The following is a 23,701-nucleotide window of genomic DNA, read 5'->3' as shown; positions in this document are numbered from 1 at the left end:
CAAGTATCTTCAAAGTATGTGAGTGTGGCGGTTCTTGTTTCCTTTTCATCGGCCAGAATCTTGGCATGGGATGACTCAGCAAGTGTGGAGAGGAAAATCGTTCGCCGGACTTCATGGCAGGGAGCCAGGCTGATAGAAGTGACTTCATCCACTTTCATTCCCTCTTTGACAGCCTCCGGTCATTGAAGGGGTTCATTCTCACTATGCCGCCACGTCTCAATATTCTCACCGCAAGGGCGGTTCCCGTCCTTCGCCAGCCTTCGACGTCCGCTGTCAACGGTTCGGCCGCTGCCCGCCGCAGCATTGCGACTATTGTGAACGCCAACCGGCCATCGACCACCAATGGCCTGAAATTCGTCCCTTCAGTTTCGGTGCGGATGTCGCAGCGTTGGAACTCGTCTGGTAGCGATGGAAAGGACAAGCCAGAGGGCTACAAGGGCCCAACGGAGGACCCCTTGCCCCATGTCAGTGAAGAGGCCGCGGAGGTCAGCAAAATCATGGATAAGAGATGCGATGGCGTTGCTTCCAGCCCGGAACTGGAGCAGGGAACACCGGTTTCCGAGGTGAGTAGCTCATCTATACTGCTGCACATTTCAATGCCACGGCTTCATTTGTACCTCTGGCAGCCACCGAAACTAACATGGACGCCGTCCCTTCACAGATCTTGCAGCGTGACAAGAATGCCCAGAAGCATGCCCCCAAGGTCATGCAAGACCAAATGAAGAACCAATCGGGCAAGCGCTCGTTCTCAACATCTGCTCGTCGCATGGAATCAGGTTTAGAGTCGACTAATTTCGACGACGCTTCCGCCGCAATGGTCGCCAACATGGTTGCCGCCGTCAACGAGCAAGCGGCCGAGTTGCACTTTGGCGAAGGGCTCAAGTTCGAGAAGCCCACCAAGGCCATGGCCAAGACTGATAACTTCCGTTCTCGATACGACTCATTGCTGGAACAGTTCACGAAGCAACTTATGCGGGATGGCAAGCTGACCAAGGCTTACAATGTATGCGCTACGATTTCTAGGGACTTGGTCCGCTGAGTCATTGACAAGACATGCTAACTGTGATCCTCTGGCAGGATATGTCCTTCATTCTGGATCACCTGCGGACTTCTCCCCCCCCTAACACGAGCATGAAGCGACCGTTGCTTCCTGGCCCTTCGAGCTCTCAACTACCCCTCAACCCCGTCCTCTACCTTACCCTCATAGTCGACTCCGTCGCTCCTCTGCTCAAGATCCGCCAACAGAAAGGTGTTATTGGTGGTGGTGCGTCGGTGCAGATCCCTGTTCCCCTCGCTCTCCGACAGCGGCGGCGGCAGGCTATCCGGTGGATCATTGATTCCTCGGACAAGCGCCGGGACAGCAACTTCGCCATGAGAGTTGCACAGGAGCTGGTTGCGGTTGCTGAGGGTCGCAGTGGTGTGTGGGATCGCAGAGAGGCGGTGCACAAGCTCGGTATTGCAGGTCGGTCGAACCTGGCCAAGCGGTGAATGTTGCTTTGAATCACGAGTCGATTATGCCATGACCCAAGCGATGGGGGGCTTCCCTCTAAATACATTCCATGGGATGGGGTTCGGGAATTGGGCTACTTGCTTGGTTGGACGTTGTATATTTCATTTTCTTCCCCGATCTGTATTTCTTACTTGCTACCAGTTATTTTCAGCAGCCAAATCAGTTCACTGTTTAGAATACTTAGCTGCATGATCATGTTTCAAGTAGAATTCAGGGTCCCCCCTGCAGCAAATCGCCGGAAAGGTTGAAGCTCGCCGATTAGCCTCCGGATGACTAACGCAGCCTTCCCGATTGGGTTGTCTCGGCGTCAGCTGTACCGTAGCAATTTAGCTCCAACGATCCCTACGTCCCCCCAGCCTACTTCGTCCCTTGGGATAACTAAAACTTAGCTTCTGGATGCGCATGGCCTACATCTCATTGATCGTTTCCGATTGACAGCTGTACTGGCGCATTGCAATCCCAGACGTGCGTTGGCTGTCCGCCGATCGGAGTCAGTTTCGCACAGCCCATCCACACCGGTGACGATAACGATACCACGACTTGTCGCTATTAACAGGCTAGTGTGTTAGCGGAGGGCTGTCGACGTGCAACCTTCCACACATTATTCAATTCAGCCAGACCGTCCCCACGACTGCATTGAACAGATAGAGTCCAGTGCCGGTTTCGCCCCCGCTCTCCCCCCCTCGCCTCGTTTTTCTCGTCCGACACCGTGTCGTCGAATGCCGTTGGTCGATCTGTGGCACGCATCGCTTCTGCGAGGGGTGCCTCCACACACGATAACAACATAGCCCCTCTTGGTCATCAAGCTATCGAACTCGTCGAATTCCCCCAATCCCTCCCTGTCACGACATCAACCGAGTCACACCACCCGTCGTCTCGTGCCGTTGACCACCACCCGGGCAGTACAGGACACCACACAGACCAGGAGAAGAGTGCCGCTCGGCGCACCCAGCATAGCAGACCGGATAGACTCAAGTTTTGGATAGAAGCTCTCCGGCGTCGCGCTCACCGCCACCAGAGCGCTCATTCACCCAAGATGAAGTTCTCGCACAGCATCCAGTTCAATGCGGTGCCCGACTGGAGCGCCTATTACCTCGCTTACAGCAACCTCAAGAAATTGTACGTCGTCCACTTTTCTTTTTCCCCCTTTGGTTTTACGTGCGTCGTGCGTCGTGCGACATTACACTCGGGGGAGGTGGAGTCGTTGCATCCGATTGTCTGTTGTCGAGGGTCGAAAGACTTGGGCTAATCTTGTGGTGGTAGAATATATTCCCTAGAACAGGAAGCGCACCGCTCGGCTGGTCAGAGCCACCCCGATGTCGAGTCTGCGCCGCTGCTGGATAGCACACCAAACCCTGATGCGATCTTCCGTCGAGCTCTGGATGCAGAGTTAGAGAAGATCTGCTCGTTCTATCAAGTCAAGGAGGTGGAAGTGTTTAAGGAGGTGGAAGATGTAGCCAGACTTGCGGAGGAATATGCTTCCAGGGCCGACACGGCAAATATCGACCCGATGAGCGAGAATATTATCAAGGCGAGGACGATGAGTTCTGGTTCGAGGAACAGACAAGAACGGCGGCGTAGCACGTTCAGCGACGCTATCGGGGATGACGACGATGATGACGATGCGGACAGTGACGACGACCGCGCCGCGCCAACAGATCGCCACCGACCTCGATCGCATGGCGCCGAATCTAGCAACCATGATGGTAGCCGCACTGAAGACATGAGAGACTCCAGCGTTTGGGCAGCGGACTCCAGGCTTCTGGGGTACAATGGTCAGTCTACGAGCCGTGCAGCCGCCCAGGACGAGCAATTCTCCGATCCCTCTGTGGTGGATCTGTATACTACGGGCCTCACACTCAAAAAACAAGCTGTTGCAGCCTATGTTTCGATTTGTGGACTCAAGTCCTACATCCAGTTGAACAAGACGGGTTTCTCCAAGGCCCTGAAAAAGTACGACAAGATCATGGACCGTAATCTGCGCCGGGACTATATGAGCGCGGTTGTGGCTCCGGCCTACCCATTCACGGACTACACCATGGAGAGAGTGGATGATCACATCCACAAGATCGAGGCTGTCTATGCTGAGGTGATCACGACGGGCAATCTGCCTTTGGCCAAACGTGAACTGCGACTGCATCTGAGAGAACATGTCGTCTGGGAGAGGAATACCGTCTGGAGGGAGATGATTGGCATTGAACGGAAAGCCCAGGCTGCTAATGTTGGAATTCGTCGTACTCTCCTTGGAGGAGACGAGGACCCAGCAGCCGCACGCCGCCAGGGTGACGAGCAAGAGGCTAAACCCACGGTGTTGAGGACCCCGATCGGTGTCTACCATGTTCCTCAGTGGGTCTGCAGCTTGAGCTTCGGTACTCTTGTCTTCATCCTGGTCGTTTTCGCGATGTTGCTCTCTATCCCTATTCTGGAGAAACCGGAGCAGCAGAATTGCCTGGCTATGCTTGTTTTCGTCAGTTTATTATGGGCTACGGAGGTATGTTAGACTAATGCTTATTGCGAGTGGATAGAACCGCTGACATCGCTAACTGTTGCAGGTCATTCCCCTTTTTGTGACTTCTCTGCTCATTCCTTTTCTCGTTGTGATGCTTCGCATCATGAAGTCGGAGGATAAGCCCCACCAGCGACTGGGACCGAAGGAGGCTACCAGCGCCGCTTTCAGCGCCATGTGGACACCGGTCATTATGCTCCTGCTCGGTGGTTTCACCATCGCAGCCGCTTTGTCGAAATACGATATCGCACGTCGCATGGCCATGTTTGTGCTGAGCAAAGCAGGCTCTAATCCTCGCGTGGTCCTTCTCACAAACATGTTCGTGAGCATGTTCCTGAGTATGTGGATCAGTAACGTTGCCTCCCCAGTGCTGTGCTATTCGATCATCCAGCCTCTCTTGCGCAATCTGTCTCCGGACTCGAATTTCGCCAAGGCTCTTGTCCTCGGAATTGCGCTTGCGGCCAATGTCGGAGGAGCAGCATCGCCGATTGCCTCTCCTCAGAACATCATTGCACTCCAGAACATGTATCCGGGTATCAGCTGGGGTACCTGGTTCTTCATTTCGCTGCCTGTTTGTATCATTTCGATTCTCCTCATCTGGGTGCTTCTGTTGGTCAGTTTCCACGTGGGTCGGGAGACGACTATCGTGCCGATTCGACCAATCAAGGACAAATTCAGCGGCGTGCAATGGTTCATCACCATCGTAACCCTGTCTACGATCGGCCTCTGGTGTGGCAGCCACCAGCTTGAGCACATCTTCGGCGACATGGGCGTGATCGCGATCATCCCGATGGTTCTGTTCTTCGGCACCGGCATCCTCAACAAGGAAGACTTCAACAACTTTCTCTGGACGATCATCATTCTCGCGGCCGGTGGCCTCTGTCTGGGCAAAGCTGTCACGTCATCGGGACTCCTGCAAACGCTCGCCAACGGCATCCGGATGCGGGTCGAACATCTGAGTTTGTATGGGGTGCTGATCGTCTTCTCTGCTTTGATCCTGGTGGTTGCTACCTTCATCTCCCACACGGTGGCCGCCCTGATCATGCTCCCGCTGGTCCGTCAAATCGGAGTCAGCATGGCGGATCCCCACCCTAATCTGCTTGTGATGGCCAGTGCCTTGATGTGTTCGGTGGCCATGGCACTGCCTACCAGTGGCTTCCCCAATATGAGTACGTTCACTCATCCCTTCCATTCGCTATGTGTCTAACATGAGTCCAGCTGCTATCATGACCGAAGTGCCGCAGACCGGCCAACGGTACCTGCAAGTCCGCCACTTCTTCACCCGCGGTATTCCGGCCAGTTTGATGGCGTTTGTTGTGGTTGTGACGGTAGGATATGGATTGATGTATGTCGCAGGGTTGTAGAAGCGCAGGGATGATGGTTGGTTTGCCGTGGTGGGGTATAGTGCGTGTCGTATATGATGTGCTTGTGATGACTTTAAATTTATACTTAGTTGTTGATTCTTTCGATGGCGAAATAGTACATTTGCGAAGTGGGAGGTGTGCATACAGGCTAAGACTGTATACGGGGGGGTGGATTCTTCTTTCACTTGATAATTGTTACAATTAGATCGAAATACATAGAGCATTTATGAATATGTTAGTTTTTCTTTTTTCTTTTTACTAGATCATGATAAGTTTACAATGATACTAGTGTTGGGAATGACGATCCGACAATCCTTCAATCTTCAAGTTACATACCATAAATGATATAACAGGCTAGACCAGCCCCAGAGGAAGTATACTGAAGTATGATACATCCACCATCGACCCCAGACAAATCCAACCACAAAGACGTTCGTTCATCTGCGAAGAAGAGTAGACAAGATGGTTTCATCACATTCATCAACATAAAACAGGAGACATAGCGAGTATTAAGAGGACAATGGCAAGGAAACAAGAATCTAGAGAACGCAAGCATGAGATAGACAGTAGGAAAGCAGCAATACGGCCAACAAGTAAGTCAACTGATCAAGAAAGGAACAGGAGGTGAGGTATCAAAACCGTTCAAGGCATCACAAGGAACAACTGAAGTGGTTGGAAACATATAGTGCGTAGTAGTGCGGCTAACACTTTTCTATCGAATCCCTCCTTTAGAAAAGAAACACTTTCGGAAAGCAATATCGTCGTAGATCTGGAATTTTCGAAGAAGGAAGAAAAGCACGGGAGAGAGGGAGAAAATCGAGTCGAAAAGAAGGCGTGTTAGTTCCTACGGGAAGAATTCCGACGAGGTTAGCTACTATTCGCACTATGAGCTGGCTTCAAATATAAACGTGGGGGATTGGGGGGAAGGGGGGGGGAAAGGGAAGGGGAAGAGGGAACTTACAACAACCCCAGCGTCAAATCACCATGAATCTTGGCCTTGAGCTGGACTTCGATATCGAGGTTGAGATCGAGACGAAGACGCAATTGCTCGTCTTTGCCATCGCCGCCTTCTTCCTGCTTGCCGCCGCCGCCGAGCAGTCCGCCAACGGTCTTGCCGGCGCCACCCGTCACGCCGCCGAGGGCCTGGCCCGCCGTGTTCTGCACGAGATCGCCCGCCTGTCCAACTCCCGGCAGTCCGCCCAGGCCTCCATCCTGCCCGCCTCCTTGTTGCTGCTGCTGCTGGGTGCGCTGGCGGCGCTGACGGCGGGGCTTCTCAACGGCTCCGTTGTCCATGTTGTTGCTGTTGTTACGGGGAATAGTCTCTGTGTCGGAATCTTCTTGTTGGCGCAGTTTTGGAGGACGCGAACGGCGTTTGCGCTGCTGCGGGTCCTTCTTGGGTTTGCTGTTGCTGTCGGACTGCGGTTCTTGCTTGGGTTGAGGGCCGTCGGATTCGGGCTCTTCTTGTTTGGGTTGAGGGTCTTCTTGCTTCTTGTCTTCTTCTTCTTCTTCTTCTTCCTCGTCTTCTTCTTGCTTTACTTCGGGTTCTTGGGGAGATTTCTCCTCGGGTTTCTTGTCTTGGTCTTTGTCTTGGTCTTTGTCTTGATCTGCGGACTCGGATTGATCTTGATCCTTATCCTTGTCTTCGTCCTTGTCTGCGTCGGGCTTCTGCTCCGATTCGTTCTTGTTGTCTTCTTCCTTGGGTTGATCTTCCTGCTGCTGCTGCTGCTCCGACTGTTCTTCCTCCTTGGGCTGGGGGGAGCCGGGAGTGTTCTCTTGTTGAGGGGTGGAAGGGTTGGACGAAGGGTTGTTGGTCTGCTCGGACATGATGAAAGAAGAAGAAAGAAAAAGAGAAGAAGAATCAGATCGAGGATTGTCGGGGGCACGGGGATGAATATATCTAGAGGGATCTGGTCCGGTCTGGTGATACGGGGTCGCAGATCTATATAGGGCTTCTTACACGTTACCACACTCAGACCACTCCTTGCACACACACCCACACCCAATCCCAGCCGGTTATTTTGGGATCCGGGGATTGTTTCTTTCCTCTTTTTTTTTTTTTCTTACGACGTACTCTATTCGCAATGGAGAGACAGGTTCAGCCCCGCTGGGTTATGCAAGGTTCTGGGCAGAGTAAACGTTGTTTGGTTAGGAACATCTCCCTCCTGCCATCGACGTCAGCTTGCGCCGCCGACGAGGGAGGCGATCGTCGTCGTCGGCTTGCGCTTCCTCTCTGCCAGGGCTGGAGCACAAAAACCAAAGATGGCAGCGGACGATGACGTCGGTTTGCTGACAGGGAGAGAGCAAAAAGAAATGAAAGGAGGGGGACGTTCTAACAAGTGACAGGGCCTTTGTAGGGTTGATTGCCAATCGGATCCAATAGGATTGAGAATCGGACAATATGCTATTTATTGCCTGTGCCGTGTGTCTCCACTGTGGATGACGCCAACAGACGTCACTGCCAACGGCTGCATTACACCGTTGTGACCATTGTTACCAGGTATACATTGTAGTCAGGACTAGAAGTATACTCTGGGGAATTGCTTCTGAAATGTGTGCTGCTGCTCTTTACAATGGCAAGATATTTAGAAGGCAAAGAATGTGTCAAGCGGGAGTCGGAGACGCTTTGCCGATTTGCCTTTTGTCGCTCGGAATGAGCCCCACTGCTTTTCCATTCTTCCATGGCTCTTCTCTCGGCCGTACCTCGTCCATCCTTCAGGACCCGAGTATGTACTGTATTGCCTGGTATGTACCGTATACTCGCTAGTAGTTGCTAGTTACGTCTACTTCACTCTACGCTGCAATTAATCCTCGTACTGTATGGCTCACTACTCCAATCTTCCTCCAACATGACGATGAATTCATTTGACGGTCATTGTTCCTCCCCTCCGCCCCCCCGCCACCCCTTGCGTTCTCAATCGAGGGTCCAGACAACGTGGCCAGCCGATCAGGAATCGCCTGACCTGAAGCTGGAGCGATGATGTCGTTGATATCGTTGATGTCGTTGCTGTCGAAGATGCAAAGGCGCTTTCGTTGTCTTCCCTGTCCCCACGACGTCATATCGCTTGCTTCCCCAGTCTGTCATGCGAATATGGTCTCCCTATCCATTACGCCTGCTTTTCACTCTCTCCCTCCTCACAGACCCTCTCTCCCTCTCTCTGCTGCAGCTCCAGCTCGTACGACTCTATTCGCCTTTGCCCTTCTTCGACCCTTTTGCCTTCTGACGACTCGCCTGCCACTTGTTGTCCCGTCCCATCCGTCTTCGGCCATCTCGTATGTAAACCCACTGTTGTCGCTCCCGTCCATTCTATTCCTCTTTTCTCCGTTTCTCTTATTTTGCTTGATTACATACCCGTCTCTGACCTGACGCGCCTAGTCACTAGCCTCAATTGTTCCGTTGGAAGATACACAGATACACAAGAGTAGTATAAACCGCAATTTGACCTGATTGTCGCCAAGCAACCACACCCCCCTCCTCAGCAATTATCTTCTCTTCCCCTCTGCGCCAACAAGCAGTAACCCACATACACAATGGCCACCGCACAAGCCGAGAAACCAAAGACTCAACAGCCTCCTACTTACACTAACGACCCGGACGAATCCGAGACTGACTACGATTCCGACGACTACATCTCCGAAGAGGAAGAGCAAGCGCCGCAACCGCAGAAGCAAACGGCCCAGCGTCGCCGGCAACCTCCTCCGGCCAAAGGCCAAACTTACGATGATGACGATGACGATGCGGAGTACTCCGATGACTATGCGTCGGATGAGTATGACGACGATGACGACTACGACGATGATGACTACGACGGGGAAGAGGAAGTGCAACAAGCGATGGAACGCTGGCAGCCCACTACGATAAGCAGCAGTGACAACAAGGGCCAGAACATCTCCAACGGCGCAATGGACGCGGCGCCCTCGAACGACCAGAAGGGCGCAGACGAGGAGGGCATGCGCCTGAAGTTGGAACTGAACTTGGAGATTGAGGTCGAGCTGAAGGCTCGCATCCATGGTGATTTGACGTTGGCTTTGCTGTAAGTGACCTCCCCTGAATATAGAGCCTTTAACCCACCTCCCTCCCCTCCCGCTCCTTCTTGTTTGTCTGTTTTCTCTTGATCCGCCTCGGAGAGAATCTTCGAGGTTTCTTTCCTTCGAAAGAGTCTCTTCGGGGGTTTCTACCTGGCAAGAATGGAAAAACAACAACCACCGAACTCCCGTTGGACTCTGCTTAAGCAAACTGCAATAGAACCTGACGGATTGACGATTTTTCTTTGATGAACGCAGCGCATGATCCGGCATGCTCTCCCCATCGATTTTTGATTCTGTTATGCTTCGAGAGCGACCAATTCCACCCGAATTTCCTATCGAGAGTTTTCCTCGCCATCGCAAAAACGATCCATTATCCGCCGCCTGTGCTTGTCGCATTATGACGATTATGAAAGGACCTGTTAGTTGACGGGTTGATACTGTTGCTATATTCATTTATTGTGTTCTCCGCTGTTTCTTTTCATAGAGTTTGGCTAGTGTGTTATTGCGCCTAATTATACTCCCATCGTTGGCTGTTTTGTTATAGCGGTAAATGTAATGTTTTTCAGTTTTAGTCAATGCAGACAGACCTTGGCTTGAAGTATTGGCGATCGTGATTCGTGAGTCGTGCACGGGCACGGCTGCTTATGTCTATCTTCTATAGTTACCAGGAAGCATGCATGCGTGAACCATGCGTTATTTACTCCGGGTGGTAAAGAGTTATCAGCCTTGTGGCTGGCATGTCTAATTTGAATAAACTGCCAGATGCTTATCTTTTCATGTAGTGGACGTCAGCTATATGGTCCTGGCTTGATATGTAGTGCAAACAGGGATCATCAAGAGGACCGACAAAGAAGCGAGCCTGCTGCCCGAATGTTGTGAACACAAAAAGCAGATATCACTATCCAATGTTCAATACATGAACCCATATTTTGGTTTCACCGGGAAAACCCAGGGAGGATGGGGTGATGTTTGGCAGGAGAAGCCCGGGGCCTCGGACCAGATGCTTGGCATCGCAAAGGAGTACCTACTCCGTAACTACCTGGGAGTGTCTCAGGAAGTCACGCATGTTCAACACTGTCCTACCAACACCAGCACAACTCCATTGGGACTCACCATTTGCTGAGTGGTAGTATATATCCAGCTCTCAGACCGCTACTCGTGACTTTCTACGACCGTCGATTTACTTTGAATATCCACCACCGCGGACAATCCAAACAAATCACCAGAGCCTCAGAGCGAGCAAGAAGACAATATGTCACCACCACAGTCCCAAACCACCCCCTCTCCCTCCTCCTCGAGCAAAGACAGCAACGGCATAACCTTCACAATCAACCACATGAACACCAGCCACCGCGACTCCCTAACCTACTACCTCCGCGTCTACAATAACGTCTCGCCCTCCGAAGCCTCAACCGCCACCCTGGAATCCATCACCCTACAGGACCTCATAATCCGCACCGCCAACGCAAACCGTTATATAGTACCATTCGACCCGCCCCTGCAATCCTTCAGCGAGACGCGCGCCCGCCTAGTCGCCATGCACAGAGACTGTCTGGCGCAGCTCGGCCTCTCCGACACCAAGATCACCAACTACCAGTTCCCGTCCACGCCGCTCGAGATCCTTATCTTCCTGGTGTGTCTGTCCGGGCTTGTGGCATTCACGCGCCGTGAACACTTCCTCCCGGGCGGGTGGGTGTACGAGGGGTTACGGTTGGGCAGTGGGTGGTGGTGGCCGCGTGGGTTCGCGGCGTTCTGTGCCATGATGCAGCCGTTCGTGCTGCGGTTTTTGGTGACGGTGCATGCTGGTGAGGCGGCTTGGTTGGCGTATTCGCGGCTCAGGAGGCATGGGGTTGGATTTGCGGGATTCGTGTGGTGGGCTTGGCTGGTTTCGACTTTTGTCGAGGGCGCGCAGGGGTTTAAGCGGTTTGATCGGTTGGTTGCTAGTAAGGAGGGGGAGGGGAAGAGGAAGTAAGTTAATGCGGTGCTGTTGGTATTGTGGACTTGGTTTGTGGATGGGTGTTGGGTGGTTTGTACGATAGGTCTAGTCTAGGAATTGAGGTATCGAGGTGACTGTGATACACTACTATAGACACAGCGCATAGACACCCCCGTCTTGACTGCAGTGAGCACTCTCTGCCACGACACGGGCTCAGACAGTAATCTCTGTACCCAGATGGGTTTAGTGTCTATCAGCCGAAAGAGGGCTAGCCGAGCTCTAAAGCTTAGGTAAGACAGTGTGCTGCCGAGAACACAATCACCTGACCCGCCTAGCCCCATCGAGCCTAGCCCGGGGTAGGGCAAAGTGTCCCCCCCAACAAGCGAGCCACAGTGCGAAATTCACGAGACAGTCGACGACCAGCAACAACAACTCTTCGACCAACCCCATCGACCCTTGCCCGCTGCGTTCCTGGTGAAGGGCTGCAGGATTAGAGGTGAGTTCAGCTGCAACAGTTCCTGTGATAATTTGCGATCCCTTTTGAAAGCTGCGTTCTCTTCTTTTTTTCCCCGGTCTCGTTTCGACAAAATCGGTTGGTGCGCGTGTGCAAGTCTCGATCTCGAATTGGAGCCGTTATCATCAAGGACGCGGAAAGAAAAGGCTTGAGGATTATTGGCATATCGTTTCGACACAAGATAATTCGGAAGACGCTGGTACAAGAAGATTTTTTTTCTGTCTTTCACTTTATCGATAAAATTCCTTGGGTGATTGATTGCCTTTCTTCGTCTACTATTGGATCGCACACAATTGCAACATCGACTTTTTACCCGCATCCTCGACAAGATATCTCCTGACTCCGACGACGACTCCGACTTGATACTTGCTCGCTCACACAACCACGATCTTATCGACTACGAGACTCGAGAGAAAAGAAGGATAGATTCTTGCGTTCACAAAGGGGTCGCAACCGGGTTATCTCACCGAACCAGATCGCTAATTGTCTCTTGGTCAGTCCCCACGAACAGCAAATATGGGTATCTCACGCGATTCGCGCCACAAGCGCTCGGCCACCGGTGCCAAGCGGGCCACCTACCGCAAGAAGAGGTATGCAACAACGATACTCCTGCTAGCTAGCTAGCTAGCCAGTCGAGACAGAGGAACCGGTTATACTGACGTCCGATAAAGAGCCTTCGAGAAGGGTCGCCAGGCCGCCAACACCCGTATCGGTGCTAAGAGAATCCACCTGGTCCGCACCCGTGGTGGCAACCAGAAGTTCCGTGCCCTCCGTATCGACTCGGGCAACTTCTCCTGGGGTTCCGAGGGTATCTCTCGCAAGACCCGTGTCATCGTCGTGGCCTACCACCCCTCCAACAACGAGCTGGTCCGCACCAACACCCTGACCAAGTCCGCCGTTGTCCAGATCGACGCCGCCCCCTTCCGTCAATGGTACGAGGCCCACTACGGCCAGGCCCTGGGCCGCAGACGCCAGCAGAAGACCGGCGAGGTCACCGAGGAGAAGAAGAGCAACAGCGTCCAGAAGAAGCAGGCTGCTCGCTTCGCCGACCACGGCAAGGTCGAGGGTGCTGTTGAGAAGCAGTTCGAGTCCGGTCGCCTCTACGCCGTTGTCTCCTCCCGTCCTGGCCAGAGCGGCCGTGTCGACGGTTACATCCTGGAGGGTGAGGAGCTGGCTTTCTACCAGCGTGCTATCCGCAAGTAAACTATTTTATATTTTCTATCACCATTTCAAAATTTAAAATGTTACTAAAAGGATCTTCCGCGCGCTGTGTTGTTGGTCCCTGGGTTGTGGTGGCCGGGGGAGGGCAATGAATTATTTCTTCGGAGTTAGCAAATGTCCAGAAATTTCGATTGAACTGGTAGCTCTGATAAATGGATGAATTATGCAAACATCAATAGTATACTTTGTGCAAAAGTGGGTGTGTAAGTGTAGTTTTTTTAAGTGAGGGTATGATGGTTAGAGCGTTAGTTACCTTGTTGGTTAGTTAGGCTTAGTCGATCGACAATGACGAAAGAGGAACCTCACTGCCACTCCGAGTACTCTCTTTTATGTCTCCTCCGCCTTATACCTTACTTTCTTACCTACCTACCAACAACCCATTGATGCTCTATGCTATGATATAACCACCCCCATACTTTCCCCCACCTACCATTCACTTACTGACTCACTTCCCCAACTGCTTCCACTTAACGCAACACAACCCACACAATCCATACACAGGACACCTTCACCAAACCCACCACAAAACCAACCTCAACCCAACCCAAAGAATAATCTCTTCCCCCCCAAAGAAAAGGAATACCTAAGAAAACGAATACCCAAAGAAATACCAAAGGAAGTCCCAAAATGAAACCCAAATCCCGCACCCAGCCAACCCAAAAAACCACCCTCCTCTTACTGAGCGACACCCACAGCCTCACCCCGCTCCCCCGCCCCGAAAGCGACCAAGACACCTCCTTCCTAGCGCCGCTACCGGAATCCGAGATCCTCATCCACGCCGGGGACCTGACAAAAGTCTCCCGACGACACGAGCACCTCACGACGCTCGCGTGGCTGAAATCCCATCCCGCGCGGCTAAAGCTGGTCATCCCGGGGAACCACGACATCACGTTCGACGAGCCGTACTACCACGAGCTGGGCCATCATCGGCACCGGAATCGGACGGATCATACGGCGCCCTCGGCGATGGCGTCCTCCGCGGGGAATATCTCCAGCGGGAAGGAGGAGCCGGGGGTTTTGGAGGATCCCGCGGAGATTCGGGGGTTGTATACTTCTCCGGAGGCTTATGATGCTGGGGTGCGGTTGCTGGGGGAGGGGGTTCATTCTTTTGAGATTCCTGGGGATGGTGAGGGCAAGGGGAAGGGGAAGAGGAGGTTCAGGGTTTATGCTAGTAGTTGGACGCCTGAGTTCTGTCAGTGGGCGTTTGGGTATGAGAGGGGTGTGGATCGGTTTAATCCTTCTCCTTCTTCTGCTTCTGCTTCTGCTTCTGGTTCTGGAGGGGGGGATAGGGAGAAGCAGGATGGGAAGGAGGCGAATGCGCATACAGATACACATGCAGATACACATGCGCAGACGCAGACGCAGACGCAGACGCAGACGCAGAGCAACGAACATCAACCTGCGTCCCACGAACACTCCCAACACAACACCAACACCACCAACCAGAACCAAAACCAACCCAACGAAACCTCCGCCGAAACCCGCGAGCGCACCCGCCCGCACGGCAGCACAGGCTCGCGGGGCGAAGGCGCGCGGGGCGCGATCGCCGCCAACTCCGCGCGAGGGTTCGTGGCGCCGCACCCGATCCCAGACGACGAGGACATCGACATTGTGATCACGCATGGGCCGCCGTACGGGATCCTGGACCAGGTGGTGCCGAACCACGTGAGCGTGGGGTGCGAGCACCTGTACCGCGCGGTGAAGCGGGCGCGGCCGCGGCTGCATGTGTTCGGGCACATCCACGAGGGGTACGGGGCGATGCGGCGCGAGTGGAGCACGGGCAGCGACTCGATGATCCAGTGCGATGCGCAGCAGATGCGGGCGGAGCACTGCGCGCGCGTGGACGTCAGCCGGGGGAGCGCGATGCCGTTGAATCCGGGGCAGGAGACGCTGTTTGTCAATGCGTGCGTGGTGAACGTGCAGTATCATCCTATCAATGCGCCTTGGCTGGTGGATCTTGAGTTGCCTGTTATTGAGGAGGGTCCCAAGTGAGAGTGAGAGTGGTTTACTGTGCTTTGCTTTTTGCGTTTCTGTTATATATCCACTTTGCTGTGCTTGTGTCTATATGAAGTATGAGACTGCTGTTGACTTGGTCAAGACTGCGGTTGCCAGGAAGCTGAAAGGAAGGGGGTACCGGGGGTTCTCCCCCGGATACACTCATTCTCTGGTCTTAGGATTGAGGTAGACCAGGGAGCTGAAAGGAAGGGGGGACCGGGGGTTCTCCCCCGGGACGCACACTCTGCTCTGCTGTGTCTACCACTAAAGTAGGAAGGCTACTGTTGACTTGTGCAACATTCTTTGATAATCCGAATACCAATAGCATACACCTTATCAGTCTCACTCCGTAATCCCACCGCCTTCTCCGGGGTATAATTGAAAGCAAGGTCTGGACAGATAGTAAAGTATCTTACAAATATTCTAGTCACAAATGAGATCCAATAGAAGAGAAGAGTGAGAGAAAGAGAAGTAGGTATCTCGGTAATAAAGTATAGTAAAAAAGATCGTGCCTGGATCGGTGGACGAATGGGTAAGAAGAGAAGAGAAGTGAAGTGAAGTGAAATCAAAGCATCGCTGCAATGCAAGACAAGGCTGAGCCAACGCTGGTCCGAATAACAAGACGGTAACAATGTAAGTTAAAAAGGTTTAATGTCCAGACATTAGGAAGAATTGAAAGTAGATGAAAAAGAGAAATCACTCCTCCCGCAGAGGAGTTTCCGTCTTGAAGTCATGGCGGCTGCCCTTTCGACTGACGCCCTTGAGCAGACTGAATCGCTTCATCATTGAATCGCGCTTCCCATGGCTAGTGCTGTGTCCGTTACTGTGGCCTGTCGGGCTGGCGATCTCCGGGCTGCGGACGGAGGCCATGCTGCTTCGCGTGACTGGCCGGGGGTAGTCGCTGATGGAAGGGATAGTCGACCAGCCCCCACTTTTCGGACTGCTCACTGACGGACGCCCTTCGGCAGCCCCGTTGGTACGGGAAGTAGTGCGGCTGACGGAATCATGTGAGACGGCAACCGTATCCCGAGAAGCACTTCTGGACCGTTGTTCCTTCTGGCTTTGGGTCTCCTCGAGGGCGTTGCTGCTGATCGACAAGGAAGATCCGTGCTTGTGTAAAACATCGCCAAAGAGACTTCGCCGCTTAGTCTGAGTATCACGCGACTGAACTGTAGTGCGACTGTGAATCGTGGCTGCATCATCGTGATCAGTCGACTCTCCCTGGCCTTGCTCCCCTGGCTGGTTTGCGTTGGCGGTACTCTGCTTCCTAGGCTCATCCTGCACTGTAGTCACTGAATTGCTTGCGGCATGGTTGGTGCGTTTGAAAGGGTTCATCACGCTGATCCGATGGCTGACCGATTGCTTCGTCGAGTGCTTACGACCATGAGTCTTCCGCGAAGAGCGGATCAGCTCCTGCTCCGGGCTTAAGGCTCGCGAGGGAGACTGCTTCTGGCGCCCTTCCACCGATTTAGGAGATTTCCGGGGTGACCTTGGAGGCGTTGCGGGCTCGGCGGGACGGAGCGAGGCAATCTCCGGCGCAAAAGCCTCCTCAAACCGACGCATCAACTCCGCTTGCGTGGCTTGATGGGCCGGGCGGTGGTATAGTGCCAGAGCGTGCTTGATGGCCAAAGCATGGTCGATGAGAGCTACTGCGAGTGCGTTCTTCATCGGATCCGCTGGCTTGGGGGTCACCAACCCACCCTCGTCCTCGTCCGGCACATCTGACAAGAACTGCCGGTAGGACGCAACACAATTCGGAGTGGAAGCATGCAGATCCAACAATTGCTGCACTGCTTCGGTCAGATTGTTCAGGCTGGTGTCCTCACCAGATGCGGCCCGTCTCTGCAGCAAGGTCAGCTCTTGAGTCTTGCGCCAGGTCCGCTCAAGAGCGCTCTGCAGGGGCGACAAGGCAACTTCTTTCACCTCCACCACTTCACTGCGGCGCAGAATGTTGGGAAAAGGTTCTGCGGTGGTGAAGATAATCTTCTCCACCCACTGTTGCGTCACGTCCGCGTCGCGCACATGTCTCCTCAGCGTCGTTGTAAACTGGCAAGGCTCGGAAACCAGCAGATGATCTCTGACTGACTGCGGTATCTTGGACCGTTGATAAACTGGATGGTCCACTTCACGATAAATGCTGACAGAGCTGATCTGCAGAAATTGACCCTCATAGTCTTGAATCTCACCCGAAGACATGATCTGCGCCGCCGGATGCTCCCTTTGCATGCGGTCCACGAAGGCCGCCATTCTTTCGTTTGGAGCACCTTCGACAATGAACTCCTTGTCACGCAGAGTGGGCGGGAAGCCAAGACCCTTGTATATCACCCGGAAGTAGCGCGGGATCTGTTTATCTTCCTTCGCGATATGGTCGTAAATCTTGGCCATGGAACTCTGTGCCCTCGAAAGTTTAGCGAAGTCCATAATGGTGTCTTCGTACTGTTGCGTGAGCTCCTTGTAACAGACGAGCGCATGCGACCAGGCTTTGGCATCCTCAAAGTACTGAATGATAGAGAAATACAGTGACTCCTTTCTTTCGAATGGGGTTTGCTCAGGGAATGCAGGATTGAGCAGCTCCGGTAGCGTCCGTCTCGGATCCCACTCATATAGATCAGCATGGAATTGCAGCGCCAGGCCAGCTTCGGTAAGATTGCCCGCAGCAGCTTGAACTTGAGCAAGCTCGTGCACGTAACGTATGAAGATATCTTCCCGGCCCATGTCTTTCATGTACTTCATCAATCGAAGAGTATGCAGGCTTTCAGCCATGGATCCACCCTGTGATGCCACAAAAAGATCTAAAAGCTCATCCACCGTGGCAATCAAAGCACCGACTGCCTCGGATAGGTCCTCATCGAACTCGGAGTAGCCCTCGAAGTGGTCCATCAACTCTTGGATAAACAACTTCTGCACCACGCTCTCACTCATATTCTTTCGTTTGAATAGGTTATCGAGGCTCGAAATAACTTCCGTCTCGATGATGGACAGATCCTGATTGAGTCCCCATTCGCTCAGGATCATCGTTCGCAAGATCTCGACAGCGACATGTCGCAGTCCCTCGTGGACGCTGAGACAAAGTTCGATAATAGGTGCCACCAACCCGGGCACATACTGCACTTGGTAGCCGCCCAGTTTACTCAGCCCGTAGCGCTCGCTCTCCTCGTCAGTGGTGTCCCAGCCAATAGCTTCCCAGCTGGAATGCAGTAGATCCGCGCCCTGTTCTCGGACATCGCCAGCAATCTTCCAGATGGCGCGCCGCTTTTGTTCCGGGAACGTCTCGAGAGCAAGCGCCTCGCTTGAGACCACTTTGAGCAGAGTCATGAAGAAATTCTCCCAGAGCCTTGTGTCGAAAGTTTCGGCTTCTTCCGGAGCTGGGAGGAATTTCTTTATAAGAATTGTTGCGAGAAACTCGAGACTTTTGACCGTCGCACGGTGGTTGTAAACATGAACGCTGAGCCAGCTTTCGGGGTAAGCCTCACAGTTCAGTATTGAAGTGTGAACCTCGAACGCCTGGGAGAGGAAGGTGGATAGCTCCAAGCCCTTCAAACGAGGCCGTTTGGGGCTGGGTACGGCTGCTGTAGCGGCCATGATTGCAGATAGCTCGACCAATGCCTCATCGAACCGCTGCGAGTGCTTCGAGGATTTAACTTGGAACGGGAACGTCTTGCTGAAAAGCAAGGAGAGGTAGGTTGTTTCTTCCACCCCATCGGGTATGATAGAATAGTAGGATGAAACGATCTTTGGCATAAACTCGTAAATAAGGGAATCTGGTTGCTTCAGCAACTCCGCTACCACCGCGCAACACAGGCGAACTTGGTCGCGATACAGGTCAGACACGGCGCCTGTCGCGCCCCAGTACGGGGCCAACCAGCTGATGCAGCTGGAAACCAGGCTCCGTCTCTCCGAGCCGGAGCTAAAAACCTCAAGACGGGTATAGTGTTGAATGAGGACGAGCTTATAAAGGATCAGCATACCCTTGACGTCTTTACAGGCATCCATGAAGCTGAGCGCAATCATGATCATCTCATCTCGTCCGAGGACTTTGGAGAGTTCAGGCAGCCACGTGTGAAAATGCTGGACCACAAGCGTCTTACTGCCCACCGTCGCGGGCGATGTGTCCTTCATGAGAGCTTCGAGCAATTTGAAGATAGTATGCAGGTCGCGATTGAAGGTTGACTGAACCCGGGTAATGCCAATGCCTTCTTCCTTGGCCTTCTGCTGTTGTCGAGCATTGATGATAAACTTCAGAACATGCCGGCCGACTTTGAAAGTGGCGCGAAGACTGCGCGACTGTTGGGGATCAGAGTTAGCCTGGAGAAGACGGAGATAGCTTCTGACCAGACATGGCGTAGCGAAAGGGAAATTAAACTGGTTCTCAGCGTAGTGATCAACAAGCGGACCAAGGTTGAAACGTCGGTCATGCACAATTCCTAAGACCGTCACCAGGTTGTTGAAGATCAGATCCTCATACTCCTCGTTTCCAGCATTCTCGACCAATATCCCGAACAACGAATCCAAGACACTGCTAAGTTGCTTTACAATTTCGATTTCTGGGACGAAAAGCACCCGCTTGAGAGTGTCGAGGACTTCATCGACAGGTCGCTCTTTCCAGTTCAGAAGGCTCAGTATCACTTGATCTTGGGAGTATTCAGTGCTGCATAGGTGCGTCTCCAGGCGCAATGTAGCCAAGGGTCCTGTGATGGCTTCGTCTTTTGCTGACTCATTCTTACCGAGTGAGCTCCATGGAAGAGACAGATAGGCGCCCTTTCCGTTCTCGATGCTAGAGGTGCACTTATCATAAGCATGCAGCAAAAGCGAATGCGGGCCATCTCTCATGAAGGCTTTGTTGTCCCATAAAGGCATCCAAGCAAGAGCAAACGGGAACTCTGGAGCATCTGCGATACTCATTATCAAATGCGATCCTGGAATCTCGTCCGTTGGAATGTTCAGACGAATGGTTTGGTTCCACGGTGCTCCTCGTTCAGCCACCGTGGTTCGCCATGCGGTCTGGGAAGCCTGGTTAGATGCAGGGAAAACACAGCGGTCAACACGTGCTCCTGACGAGGTCCGGACCTCAAGAGTTAGTTGCAGGTTCCGAAGTCCAGTAAGCGTCGGTACAGGAACTTGACCTGACTGGGGATGGGAGAGAAGCGCATCGGCAGGGAATGTGGCATGCGAGATCGTAACGTAGATATCGGATCTGGGTTTTGTTGGGGCTTGGGAAAACCCGATTCGTCTGGTTTGAGTGACATTGAGCATAGTCGTGGGGTTCTTCCGGACCAAGGCATCTGCGTCGGGATTGGTGTGTGGATAGAGATGAAGATGCAGCCGAGCAGCCGGCTGGGATCGAACATATTTGCCACTGGAACTTGGGAGAAGAGTGCGGACCACGCCGTCAAAGCCGTCGGCGCGTCCTTCTTTCTCATCGTTATCATCCGACGGAGACCAGATGTTGATGACTTCCTCCGTATCTTTTTCTTGGCGAAGGATCTGGGAGACCTCCAAAAAGCCAATTCCTAATGTCCGGATATGGGTCGAGTCCTTCGTAGATTGACTACCGCTAGGCCGTTCTTTGTTGCTGGAGACACTCTCTGACGAACGAGGCGGTCCTTTGCTGGCTTCTTTGATCGCTTCAGTGCTTGTCGCGCCGCGCTTGGATGTCCACATCATACTGCGACGGGTTTTCAGACTTGCCTTCGCCGAGTGATTGGCCACAGTCGGCGTTCGACTGATCGTGGAGCCATCGCGCGAGAGCGATGATCTCGATTGAGCTGCGGCGCTAGCCACAGAGGTGGTTTCCGATGCCCGAACGGCGGCGATCAGGTACAGCTTTGGGCCGTTCGAAGTCTCATCGCCGAAATCCGTGTTGCTCAAGTCGGTGAAAAGCGTCTTTAGTTTGTTGCTCTGACCCATGTTGGCGAATTTGTCAGGAGAAGGAATATCCAAGAGGTAAGTCTCTGACAATGGCGTCAAAGCACCAGTCTCCGACTGTGAACACAAGTAAAGTGCTAATGTTACAGGGCCCGGCGCATGCCCAGATACCGCATTCACCTCTAAAAGAAAATGATGCAGAGAGGCTGCATCTGCCTGTTGCACGGGAGTACTTTCAAGCATACTCATCTCGGACTGCAGCTTGGTCAATTGAATGGCAGAGTCCTCGCCTGTGAGAAGACGACCCCTCTGTAGAGGGTCCCTAACAATGACTTCTCCGCCCAGCGTTTTATTTCCCTGTACCAGCTTCCAGACCACCTCTTGTCGCAATTGGACTTTCTCCTTGGCAGTAAGCACATTGTACTGGAGCTGCCGCCTTGCGAGGTCCAGTTCTTGTACGATCTTCGACATCTCCTCGACGATGCCGTATTGGCGGGAGAGTAGCAATTGGTGTAAATTGGTGGAATGCCATTCGCGGAGGCAGGATGCGATCTCATCGACGAGCGGCTCCGAAAGTGATGTCGGGGTTTCATCACCGATCTTGAGCATCGGGACGGGCGCGGCCGGTTTCGGTGCGTTCGGGTCGCGCGGAGCGACAATAATGGGTGTAGAAGGTAGCGAGACGGCTCCCAGGGTGTGGCTCACAAGTGAGCGTGGACTCGATTGGTCGTCTTCATCGAGCTTGTGGATGAAGATTTGCGACGGCTTTCCTTTCTTCGCAATCACTACATCGGACACCTCCCCGAGCGGGCCCTCATCGTCGTGGTAGGAGGTGATACTATCTCTCACATCCCCCTCGGTACCAGGTGTCAAGACCAAGCTCGACCGGTCTCCAATGGTAATTGTCCGCTCTCCGTCGCCCAGGACCTCGCGAATCTCGACGCAATTTCGCGGGAAAATTCCCGAAAAGACCCTCGCCTCTAGTGTCTGTCCTTTGATGCTGGTCAACCCTGCCAGTAGCGAGGGCGGAGCGACCAGATATCCGCGACACCATTCTCCATCGGCGCCTCCTTGCTCAATTATGTACAACTCATCACCAAGCTCGAGGGGTAGGTCTGCCGGGGTGGAGGGCTGGAAGGGATAGATGGCCACAGCAAAAGCAATGCGAGGCAGAGGCCGCCAGGGCATAACTGCGATGAGAGGCGGCAATCTCGATTAACACCCCTCCGCGGTGGTCGTCACAAGGGAGAGGGGGATCGACTCAGGAATGAGGAGTGCACCACTAAAGCGGGGTCGCGAGGGGTTCGAAGGGACTTTGTGGCCTGATCGATCGAAATGAGGGCGGCGCTACATGCAGCTGTCTGGAGCAAGTGGAAAGGAAAGGAATGCGGGCAGTTCGTCAGGCGTGTGGGAGCGAGTGCGATTCAATTGCGACACGGCGGCGTGTTGTATGTGTCTTAAGGTTATTTTCGTTAAGGGGTGCGCGGTTCTAAAGTATCACTAGAATGCGGCGCGGAAATGTGCGGTTAGTGAGTGTGATGTTCCAGTAAGCGAAACGCACGCGTAGAATGTTTCAATGAGACTCGAAGGAGCAGGGTCATGATAAGCGGAAGAGTAAGTTAGAGAGTGTCTTGTCTTTCTGTCTATGAAGGAGCGGGAGGTCGCGAAGGGTCTCCGGGACCGGGACCACCACCACCACCACCATGCACACACTCAATTGCAGAAGGTACAACGTATGTCAATTAGACATTTGGTGGTTGTCAGCACCCAGAGCATTGACTTAGCTCTGTGTGCTTCTGCCGTGAGCTTGGCTGAAATTCGTGGGAGTGCGCGCGCCGCCCCCCTCCTCTCTCTCTCTCTCTCCCCTAAACAGTGGAATGGGAGTGGAGCCCAATTTTTGACTTGGCAGGAACTGTGGAGAAACCTCACACAACTGAAACGTAGGCAGGGGGAGGGGGAGAAGCTTACCAAGTTCGAGAGGATTGAAGGAGGGAAGAATATTTGAGTCAAGTGAGGTGGGAGAAGCAATGGTGAAAAAAGAGTGGGAGTAGAATTGTGGCCCATAAAGAACGGGGAAGTGATTCAGATGGGGTGGAGGAGGAGGAGGAGGAGGGGATGAAGATGGGGGGAAAAGAGGGAGAATCTAGAGAGAGTCGAGAAGTGGGAGTACGGAGTACGGAGTGCTAAATTGGTAGTTACAGTAAGTACTGTACTTAGACTAGTAGTAGTCGAGACAACCGTAGACAAGAATAATTAGTCTAGAGGCCTGAGGCTCTATCAATGGAGGAGGCTAGACTTGAGGTCGAGCCACTTGGATTCATTTTATCTTATTTAAGGATTCCTCCTGGCTTCCAATTGTCTGCGAAATTAGCTTTGATTGACTGGTCTATTACTGCTGTTACCTGCGGTCTACTTGCTGTACCTGACGCTTTCAGCTCTTGTCATTATTATTATTGCTGCCAACTTGAACCCTGGTTCAATTGTTTTGCCCGCTCTCCGTCACACGGGATCTGGAACTAATTGGTCTAATCACTTCTTCTCGTCCTGCCATCCCATCCATGGATCTTCATCGGGATCGAACCCAATCGATCGACTCGCAATCAAGCAGTCAGTGGTTTCCAGCACGTTACAGTCCAGCTCTTTGCTTTTTTTTTTTTTTTTTTTTTTTTTTTTTCAGGCAGGATAGATGCATAAAAGAGCAACGGTTAGTATCTAGTGTCACGGAGGTTGTAGGTTTGCCACTGGCGGCATATCTGATCAATCT

The 23,701-nt window shown here is 53.0% G+C and overlaps 8 protein-coding genes across 8 annotated transcripts; 6 read left to right on the top strand and 2 right to left on the bottom strand.

Annotated features, from left to right (window-relative positions):
• The first annotated feature begins 68 nt into the window (after window positions 1-68).
• On the top strand, window positions 69-1,687 carry BO97DRAFT_407368 (mitochondrial 37S ribosomal protein uS7m). Its single transcript, XM_025695624.1, has 3 exons — window positions 69-563; window positions 662-1,003; window positions 1,078-1,687. The coding sequence occupies exons 1-3, from the start codon at window positions 204-206 to the stop codon at window positions 1,486-1,488; spliced, it is 1,113 nt and encodes a 370-aa protein (XP_025548974.1). The 5' UTR covers window positions 69-203; the 3' UTR covers window positions 1,489-1,687.
• An 859-nt stretch (window positions 1,688-2,546) lies between these two features.
• Window positions 2,547-5,380, top strand: BO97DRAFT_427028 (putative plasma membrane phosphate transporter Pho87; the record flags this gene model as incomplete). The annotated part of the gene is made up of 4 exons (XM_025697173.1): window positions 2,547-2,629; window positions 2,774-4,001; window positions 4,063-5,185; window positions 5,235-5,380. 4 exons carry the CDS (start codon window positions 2,547-2,549, stop codon window positions 5,378-5,380), a joined length of 2,580 nt encoding a protein of 859 aa, XP_025548973.1.
• Window positions 5,381-6,090: 710 nt separating this feature from the next.
• On the bottom strand, window positions 6,091-7,426 carry BO97DRAFT_154501 (uncharacterized protein). The gene is made up of 4 exons (XM_025690186.1): window positions 7,084-7,426; window positions 6,719-6,924; window positions 6,345-6,454; window positions 6,091-6,224 (listed from the first exon to the last, which is right to left on the bottom strand). The coding sequence occupies exons 1-4, from the start codon at window positions 7,202-7,204 to the stop codon at window positions 6,218-6,220; spliced, it is 444 nt and encodes a 147-aa protein (XP_025548972.1). The 5' UTR covers window positions 7,205-7,426; the 3' UTR covers window positions 6,091-6,217.
• A 1,340-nt stretch (window positions 7,427-8,766) lies between these two features.
• Window positions 8,767-9,801, top strand: BO97DRAFT_407365 (uncharacterized protein). Its single transcript, XM_025695623.1, has 2 exons — window positions 8,767-9,411; window positions 9,662-9,801. The coding sequence occupies exons 1-2, from the start codon at window positions 8,909-8,911 to the stop codon at window positions 9,666-9,668; spliced, it is 510 nt and encodes a 169-aa protein (XP_025548971.1). The 5' UTR covers window positions 8,767-8,908; the 3' UTR covers window positions 9,669-9,801.
• Window positions 9,802-10,472: 671 nt separating this feature from the next.
• BO97DRAFT_407363 (DUF2470 domain-containing protein) lies at window positions 10,473-11,475 on the top strand. The gene has a single exon (XM_025695622.1). It carries the CDS (start codon window positions 10,659-10,661, stop codon window positions 11,376-11,378), a length of 720 nt encoding a protein of 239 aa, XP_025548970.1. The 5' UTR covers window positions 10,473-10,658; the 3' UTR covers window positions 11,379-11,475.
• Window positions 11,476-12,372: 897 nt separating this feature from the next.
• Window positions 12,373-13,059, top strand: BO97DRAFT_427024 (40S ribosomal protein eS8; the record flags this gene model as incomplete). The annotated part of the gene is made up of 2 exons (XM_025697172.1): window positions 12,373-12,446; window positions 12,528-13,059. 2 exons carry the CDS (start codon window positions 12,373-12,375, stop codon window positions 13,057-13,059), a joined length of 606 nt encoding a protein of 201 aa, XP_025548969.1.
• A 349-nt stretch (window positions 13,060-13,408) lies between these two features.
• Window positions 13,409-15,332, top strand: BO97DRAFT_407360 (uncharacterized protein). The gene has a single exon (XM_025695621.1). It carries the CDS (start codon window positions 13,705-13,707, stop codon window positions 15,067-15,069), a length of 1,365 nt encoding a protein of 454 aa, XP_025548968.1. The 5' UTR covers window positions 13,409-13,704; the 3' UTR covers window positions 15,070-15,332.
• Window positions 15,333-15,363: 31 nt separating this feature from the next.
• On the bottom strand, window positions 15,364-22,125 carry BO97DRAFT_445118 (guanine nucleotide exchange factor DCK1; the record flags this gene model as incomplete). Its single annotated transcript, XM_025698514.1, has 1 exon — window positions 15,364-22,125. One exon carries the CDS (start codon window positions 22,123-22,125, stop codon window positions 15,769-15,771), a length of 6,357 nt encoding a protein of 2,118 aa, XP_025548967.1. The 3' UTR covers window positions 15,364-15,768.
• Between the last annotated feature and the right edge of the window lie 1,576 nt (window positions 22,126-23,701).

This window comes from Aspergillus homomorphus, assembly GCF_003184865.1.
Source record: "Aspergillus homomorphus CBS 101889 unplaced genomic scaffold BO97scaffold_34, whole genome shotgun sequence".
Lineage (NCBI taxonomy): Eukaryota > Fungi > Ascomycota > Eurotiomycetes > Eurotiales > Aspergillaceae > Aspergillus > Aspergillus homomorphus.
The sequence above is the reverse complement of the archived record's forward strand: the minus strand, read 5'-3'. Positions and strand labels throughout refer to the sequence as shown.

Bases quoted from the DNA above. Each gene is read 5' to 3' on its own strand.
- BO97DRAFT_407365 (XM_025695623.1), top strand. From the start codon at position 8,909: ATGGCCACCGCACAAGCCGAGAAACCAAAGACTCAACAGCCTCCTACT.
- BO97DRAFT_154501 (XM_025690186.1), bottom strand. From the start codon at position 7,204: ATGTCCGAGCAGACCAACAACCCTTCGTCCAACCCTTCCACCCCTCAA. The intron at 6,925-7,083 runs AACCCAAGGAAG...AATCTCCCCAAG, and splicing joins GCAGCAGCAGCAGGAAGATC to AACCCGAAGTAAAGCAAGAA. The intron at 6,455-6,718 runs GAAGATTCCGAC...GGCGGCAAGCAG, and splicing joins CTCCAAAACTGCGCCAACAA to GAAGAAGGCGGCGATGGCAA.
- BO97DRAFT_407363 (XM_025695622.1), top strand. From the start codon at position 10,659: ATGTCACCACCACAGTCCCAAACCACCCCCTCTCCCTCCTCCTCGAGC.
- BO97DRAFT_407360 (XM_025695621.1), top strand. From the start codon at position 13,705: ATGAAACCCAAATCCCGCACCCAGCCAACCCAAAAAACCACCCTCCTC.
- BO97DRAFT_407368 (XM_025695624.1), top strand. From the start codon at position 204: ATGCCGCCACGTCTCAATATTCTCACCGCAAGGGCGGTTCCCGTCCTT. The intron at 564-661 runs GTGAGTAGCTCA...GTCCCTTCACAG, and splicing joins AGGGAACACCGGTTTCCGAG to ATCTTGCAGCGTGACAAGAA. The intron at 1,004-1,077 runs GTATGCGCTACG...ATCCTCTGGCAG, and splicing joins AGCTGACCAAGGCTTACAAT to GATATGTCCTTCATTCTGGA.